Genomic DNA, 7,958 nt, shown 5'->3' on the forward strand with positions numbered 1-7,958 from the left:
CCCACCCCACCAAAAAAAAAATGCTTTTGCTTCACTAAAAGGTGCCTCCTTTCTGTACTTCACTTTTAGGATTTTCAGGCCTTAATCTTTACAGGTAAAAAGATTTGCAATTTATTTATTTTTACTAGTTATTTAGAGACTTGTGATTCTTCACAAATTCAGATTTTATTACATCTTCTTTTTCAATTTCTTTATCTTCTACTTTTTTACTTCATATTTGGCAGAACAGTGACATATCTTATTTCATACACAAAAAGTAATTGTCTTTTGGCCAATGCTTTTGTTGTGCAATCTAACAACACCATTGATCCATAATATATATTATATACTCTCTTAAAACAATTTGCCATCTATTTATTATCGTCAGATACATGTATGTATCTTTTAAGGTTGAATTTTTGGTTACTTTTCAGCAGAACAAGTTGAAATTCTTAAGTAACCTTCTCTTCAAATTGCAAAGTTAAATTCTCTTTCGGCCAATGTTTTTCACTGTGCAATCTAACAAGATCACTTGTATAGAGTCATCAGTATTAGAGTTTTCAGCTTGCTAAGTTCTTTTGCTTGATTTGTGCAGAAATCAGACACACACACACAAGAAAAAAAAATGGCATCTGTGGATGATAAGGGCTGCTATAATCCGAGCACTAAATCATACAATCTTGACTCCCACACCATCATGAAATCCTCCTCTAACAGCCGAAAGGCCTTAAGTTTGCGCGCAAAACCCACTCCATCGAAATGGGACGACGCCCAAAAGTGGCTCATGGGCTTATCAGATCACAAGCATAACTCCACGTCCAAGCCTCGGAACTCAAATGCTGAGGATAGAAGACTCTTAGCTCCGATGCCTAGTAAAGGGAGGGACTCTTGCGGTAGCATTGATGACGCGTTGCCAATTCAGCATCAAGAAGAGGAGACGAAGAAGATTGATGTGAGTAACAAGTCATTAGAGGAGGTGGCGGTCGAAATGAGATCAGTTTCTTTGAGGGATATGGGGACTGAGATGACTCCTACTGCTAGTAAAGAGCCTTCGAGGACCGGTACTCCTCTTAGAGCTCGAAGTCCTGTCAATTCTAGACATTCGAGCCCGAGAGAGCCATGCAGTTCTAGAGCAGCGGTGAGCGATAGCAAGGGTGTTGATGGAAAGTTGAGCTCATTGGAATCAAGAGCCTTGGCTTGGGATGAGGCTGAAAAAGCTAAGTATATGGCAAGGTAAGCTAACTGATTTAGCGCTCTACGCTACGTATATTTATCACTGAAGCTCTGGAAAATTAATGATGTTGATGTTCCTGTAAATTTTAGATATAAAAGAGAGGAGGTGAGGATACAGGCCTGGGAGAATCGGGAGATGAGAAAAGCTGAAATGAGGATGAAGAAGATAGAGGTACTTATTTTTAGTTTATAAAGTTATTACTTGTCAAAAATTCTACTAGCAGATTTCCGGTTTGTTGTTATGAGATACTTAATCAAGTGAATAGCATCCTGTTTTGATTAGTGAAAGCGGCAAAAACTGAATTAATATTAGAGTAACAGAGCCTGAGTCTGGAGAATTTCCATGCTAAACGTCTGTACTTGGAAGCATAGATTTGTGCAAAAAGAAGAAAAAAGATGCAAATGTATGATTTTTCTACACGAGTGTTGAAGATCATAGTTACAACTCCAAACAGAAGGTTATTTAACTTTTTGGGCTGATTTTTTCTGTCATTCAGAATGATGAGTTCTTCACTATCATCCGCTAATGAACTAGGAAATTAGATAGCAATGTCTAAAGTTTTTATAGCAAGAGAGAATTGAGTCAAAGCACTTGGACATAAAAATCTTCCCCTTTGTGTAAGTAATATACTAGCCAACCAGTGATTTTTGGTTTTGATGGTAAGAGATAATTAATTTTCTCTTGGAATGGCTACGATAAGCGTAGCCTGAATTTGAAAATTAATGTTTCACTTATATAGTTGCGTGTAAACACATTTTTTTTTCAAAAAGAAACATAGTGAATGTATGACTTTTCTACAGGGAATGGTAGATCATAGTTTGAATTCGGAGTAGAAGGTTGCATATGAACTCTTTGAACTGATTGGTCCCAAAATTTGATGACAACGTTCTCAACTGTCTGTCGCAAGAGAAAGTTTCAGTCTTTAGTTCTGGGTTTAGTCACTTTGTGTCAGTTTCAAATTGAGCCATCGTCGTAAGTAGTTCTTTGTGTAAAACAATTGTATGGTTTTTTTTTTATATAGGTGAAGGCCGAGAGAATGAAATCTCGAGCTCAAGAAAAGCTAGCGAGTAAGACCGCAACCACGAGGAGAAGAGCAGAGGAGAAGAGATTGAGCGCAGAAGCGAAACTGAACGAACGAGCTGCGAAGACCTCAGAAAGAGCAGAATATGTGAGGAGAGCAGGACACCTTCCATCTTCATTTTTCTCATATAAGCTTCCTTCTCTTTGTGGCGGTTGAGTACTAATCTGCAAACATTGTGTTATCAGATAAAAATATTTCATAATTTTGTTATTTTTCCTTTACTGTTCAATGTACGAGTATTTTGTTTTTGTTTGTTACTTGAAATGCATTCTGCATTGATTAATGATCCTTCCTCTATTGTCTGTCAATCATTGTCAATAGGAACATGTTTACTGATTATTGGCTCGTCTTAAAACAATTTGTTCAAAACAATTTCATGAACAAGATTAATTATCCGATTAAATGTCACATACAAAATTAAGTGACAATTAAATTGTGATGAGAGAGATATGACTATATGATGCTTTCAAATTAGGCCCCGTTTGGTTGCAAAAGAAAAAGCCTGAAAGCCTGACAAAACGCTTTTGTCATGCTTTCAGCCTTGTTATTATGCAACCAAACGAGACCTTACGGTGGTTCGAGAAAGTCACAACTTGGCATTCAGAAACAATCTGCGAAGGCAAAAAATTTCAGAATTTGGAGAACGCTCAGAATATTAGGAAATTATTGGGAAAAAGTTCGGTGGAAATATATGTATGAGTGGAGGTTGGAGCTATGAGGTTATTGTATACATAGATTTTTTTATATGTATAAATACAATGTAAAAATTCTTTGTTTGCAACTGCTCGTAGGTTTTATCGAGTAATACTTTCGTACTTCTATGAATTTTCGTATATGTATTCTTCTTTAAGTTCATTAGTCAAATATAAATCAAAAAGCTCATGTATTTTTAAATCAAACGGGTCTAAAGCCTTAAAATTTCTGAGTATTATTTTTAGTTTTTTACCTTTTTTTTTCTCTCCCCCTCTTTCTATCCTTCTTTTCTTTTCTCTCCTTCCATGCTGACTTTTTATTCAAAATGATGACTGCTGAGTAGTTCTGATGAAGTATTTGCAATATTTTCTTGAAGAAATGAGTAATTTTTCATTGTTTCGAGGAGACGCTTGTTTGTGGAAAAATTCAATGTAAAGGAAACGAAAAAAAATTTTGATTTGTATTCTCTCAAAATCGATTACAATTGGATTCCGATTACAAAAGAGAGGAGAATGAATCGATTACAATTGGATTCCGATTACAAAAGAGAGGAGAATGAATTTGATTCTCCCCTTTGTTTAAAACTAGGTTCTTCAAGGTAGCGATAGAGGAGAATGAATTTGATTCTCCCCTTTGTTTAAAACTAGGTTCTTCAAGGTAGCGATGGAGTGCCTCATTCGATTGTTCGCGTCGAATTTGCTCTCCGTTAACGATCCGACCGTCTTTTATCTCGTGAGAACGATGAACTTCTGTGGAAAGTTTAAATGGGTAACTCTTTAACGAGTTTAAGAACTCTGAACAAGTTAGAACTCTGTGAATAGAGTTGTTACAACCGAAGATTCAGTTACTGTTGTTGAAGAATCCTTTCAGATTTGATCTTCTGAACTCGATTCAAAAAATCCTATCTCCAAGGATTTCGTCTCCCCTGCCTCTCTGTGCGGTTGAGATCCTGAAGAACCTCCAAAAACCGTATGGTTTAGATGCTGAAAATCCAACCTTTTACTTCATTGGGTTTGTTGAGTTTTTATAGGGGGATAAGAGGTTGTAACTGCCCTCGAAATCCGCTTCTAAGTGGGCGTGATTTCCTCAGATCGTGGGGAAAACAGTTCTGAAACCGTTCGACTCATGTTTGAACGAGTCAAACGCCCAATCTGACATTCAGAACCCCAACTTTGCGTCTTAGAATTGAGACGCGAGGTTGGGTGTTGACTGAACATCAATGAGCGGGAGGGTCGCTCGTGTTTTGCTTGTTGCAGCTTGGAAACGCTGGGGTCGGGTGTTGGTTGAACCTCAAGAACGCGAGGGTCGTTCGATTTTGACTTGTTGTAGCTTGGAAACGCGGGGGTCGCCTGCAATTCCAGAATTGTAACGCAGGGATGACTTCCGCGTTTTAAAAGGGGTTAGTTGATCTGTAACCTCTTCTACAGAGCGTTGCAAGGACCGTTGTTCAGTAATCCTAGCTTTAGCTGTTGTGGAATGTGAAAGTCGTCAGATTGTAACTTTCACTGTAGATTGTGAAGACTGCTGAATAGAGTTTTCATCAGTTGTCGGAAGTGTCGTTGAATTGTAACTCTTCTCGATCTATGTGAAAAGTCATCCGTTTGAAGCTTTCGTTTGTTGGCATGAAAGCTATCTGATTGTAGCTTTCATTATTGGAACTTGATGGGGATTAATTATCCATTGTGATATTTAGACGAATATTTGCCCACAGCTCTCTACCAAGCAACTCACCAACTAAGTCCAACCTTTTATTTCTGAAATCATCATACTGCTCATCAGCATCTCTAATAGTTGCTAATATAATATTAGTCATGTTGTTGTCATAGCCATCAAGATCAATCATCTCAAATATGAGGCCGTATTTGTAGCGACTGTAGAGTTGTGGATGCAGTGATTAGAAAGTCGTCTGATTGTAACTTTCATTGTCGGGGCTTGATGGGGATCAGCTATCCATTGTGATTTTTAGACAGCCTACAAAACCCCCTTCAAAGTTTTCGAAAGTTCGCGGTTGATTGGGACGAATTTTCGGAATACTTTGGATCCCAAAATTTAGTAGATTGATTGTTCGCTCCGTCTGATTTGAAGACATCGCGAAACTGGTTGTCGGAATGTTGAAATGTTGCTCCCTCGAACCAAACAAAACAGCTTTTGAGCCTTGATGATAATGAAGAATGAGGTGCGCTCCAAATCGAATCTGATGGTTTTAGCGTTGCTGATTGTAATCTGCCTGCACCCATCTGATAGACTCCCCAGTGGAGTCGCTCACCTTGATGGCTGACCTCATTTTTTTTATTTGAGGCCGCGTCGTACCTCCTGTTGATCATCACGCGTGGGTGAACTCTGCGCTTGAGAGTTTGAACGCGTAGGTGAGCCTCGCGTTTGGAATTTCAACCAACTCGAATGCTAGGATCGAGTTTGGGCGGGATTCTGACCTCGAATCCCGTCTGTTATGATTTGACAGCTCACAGCTGTCTCTAAATAGACCGCTGGAGGTCAAATCAAGAGTCATTCGACTATTCTTGAAACTTTAACGAAAATTTTCGTTCTCATCTCCGGCGAGCACTGTTCCTCTTCTCCTCCGACTAGACTCCATGGCACTGTAGGGTGAATATTTGATTTCCCGAAAACAGGGAGTGTTTGTTTGTATTTATAAGAAAGCTTATTACAAACTAACGAATCAAATGATTACAACAGAAGCAGAGGGAAAGCCCTCTTTGTTTTGTGTGGGGACTTTAGGTGGCTATAGGACGCTTCGCTCGATGCTCGTGTCGAGTCTGCTTCCCTTGGACCGTTCGATCGAGGTTGCTGGAGAGCTTCAGTACGCAGTAGAAGCTCGGGGCAATAGAGTTCGATTCTGCTTAGTTCGCCGGCGATCGGAGCTCGGAACTAAACAGTGATGCTGCAATGCAAAGATTATGCAGAGAGCTTGGTCTCAACTCTTTTCTCTAAGTTTTGCGACCTCTCCTCCAGTGCTTTCTCCTTTCCGGTCAGGAGAGGCGGTGAAGTAGGTGTGCAGTACTCGAGTGGGTCTAGCCAGCTTGCCGAGTGCCGGCGGATCGAGCTCTTGACTCAGACAGCCGAGGTGAGTCACATTTATGAATGCTCAGGTTGACTCGACACCTGTCCAGGCTTTCGTGCTGCGCGTACTGCGAGCGGCCGTTTGACGGTCCTGGGGGACTGTGCTTTCTCCCATCGGGTTGAGAGGGATGGGAAAACCCAACTCAGGACGTGGGGTAGCGGATACCCAGCTGTACTGACGGTCTTGGGGTTTGCTGGCGGATTCGACTCTGGACTCGGGCAGGCGAGTTGAGTGAAAGGCGAACTTCCGCCATCCTGATCGATCTTAACTCATGCTGGCGAGCTGACCGTAAAGCGAACCTAGAATCGAGCATATGTGACGTCTATGCGATTTAGGCCCGCGCCAGAGAACCGAGCGTGCGAGCTCTTCTCACAGGCGAATTTCTTGTAAGCCTATAGAGGTATTTTTTTCCGTCTACAAGACCCCCTTCAAAGTTTTCAGACCTAAACCGGCTCGCGTGTGGTCTGGAATACTTTGAATGAAGAAATTTTCGGCGAAGTAAGCGCACCTGATTTCTTTTAGGATTTTTAGCAAATCCTCAGCTATCAACGGGTTTGATGTGCCTTTACCGATCACCGTTTGAATCGGGCTAGCCATACTATTCCCCTCAGTATGATGAGTTGTCGAACAGTTTCTCTTAGGCCTAATGCTAAGATTTCTGCTCTAACCCTTAGCCTTCTGAGGCGTGGGTTTTAACCGTTTAAGCCAGGTCATTCTATTGGCTTCGTTTATAATGCTACCTTTAGTGACGAGCGAGTCGTCCAGGCGAAATTAGTCTTCGGGAGCCAAGTTTCGCGCAACTCGCGGGGTCATGCCCAGTATTTGCAGGCGAAACCCCTCCTTTTTGAGGCGAGCCCAGATCTGACGGGAGATGAGCCACGTGTCTGCTGATAGGGCTTTGTGCTTTCCAGCTAAGGCGGCGCGGTCTCATCGGGTCGTGGCGATCGTGACTCGACAACCCGGTTTTCGCGTGTTTCGCCCCGCGACGCATCGTGGCCGTGGTTTTCAAACTCAACCGTCGGATGCAACCGCCAACCTCGGTTCCTTCGATGCACCGGGGGTGATCTGAGCCGTCGAATTTGATCGTGGCCACGTCTCTTGTCCGTTAGGGTTTTCGCCTCTCGAGGGCAATCGTGGCCACGTGGATAACTCCGCCCTTCTAAATCAGCCATTTTCCTCCATTAGGAGTTACCGTGCCCTCCAATCTTGAAAGGAACCTCCAAGGAAAGAATTCCCGCTTCATCCTACAATGGCTCCGAAATCTAAGAGGTGTAAAGTGAGGGGTGCGGGCCCCGGACGTTACTCCGACCGTCTCTCCGCCGGCATGCCTGCCGGTGCTCTGGAGTCGCGCCCAGGTATGTTGATGGGTTCGTTTGGACGATCTTTTGTAAGTCTTAGGCATCGGATTTTAGGGAGATGAGTGTTACTCCTTTCCCCGATTTGGGTCAAAGTTTGCCCTATCTTGCCTTTAGAGGATGATTATTGTCCCTGCAGGCGAATCCTTCAGTGGGGAGGAGGCGAACTCCCTTTTCGTAAGGCGAGTTCGGCTCTTTCCCATTAGAGGGGAATACAGTCTGTACGGATAGACCTCGTTCGAAATGGGTTCCCCCTTTCGATAGGTGATTTCGCCCTCCTCTGTTCGATGGGCGATTTCGCCCCCACATCGGATTTTGTCTCAATTGACTTTTTATTTCTTGTTGCAGCGACCTTCTCTGATGAGGCTTTCCCGGAGGGTGTGGCGGTTGGCCACGCCGGGGCTACGAATTATACGGCGCCTTCTCGATTTCCTTCTCTGGCTCCAATGCCCGTATTCACCGCTGACAAGCCGCACGGTCTGGTACAGAGGGTCACGGATAGTCATCACTTGACATTACGCGAGTTGACGACCAACG

General features: G+C 42.6%; 1 protein-coding gene across 6 annotated transcripts in view; it reads left to right on the forward strand.

Moving 5' to 3' along the window:
* The window catches only part of LOC109830529 (remorin-like), a 3,045-nt gene extending 443 nt beyond the window's left edge, over positions 1-2,602 (forward strand). For 2 of the 6 annotated variants that reach the window (XM_020397805.1, XM_020397808.1), the window contains exons 2-4: positions 575-1,212; positions 1,303-1,384; positions 2,235-2,602. In XM_020397805.1, coding sequence (XP_020253394.1) covers positions 605-1,212; positions 1,303-1,384; positions 2,235-2,450 — 906 coding nt within the window. In that variant the 5' untranslated portion in view covers positions 575-604 and the 3' untranslated portion in view covers positions 2,451-2,602. The other 4 variants (XM_020397807.1, XM_020397809.1, XM_020397810.1 and 1 more) reach the window with 4 other exon arrangements.

This window comes from Asparagus officinalis, chromosome 2 (genome assembly GCF_001876935.1).
Source record: "Asparagus officinalis chromosome 2, Aspof.V1, whole genome shotgun sequence".
Classification (NCBI taxonomy): domain Eukaryota; kingdom Viridiplantae; phylum Streptophyta; class Magnoliopsida; order Asparagales; family Asparagaceae; genus Asparagus; species Asparagus officinalis.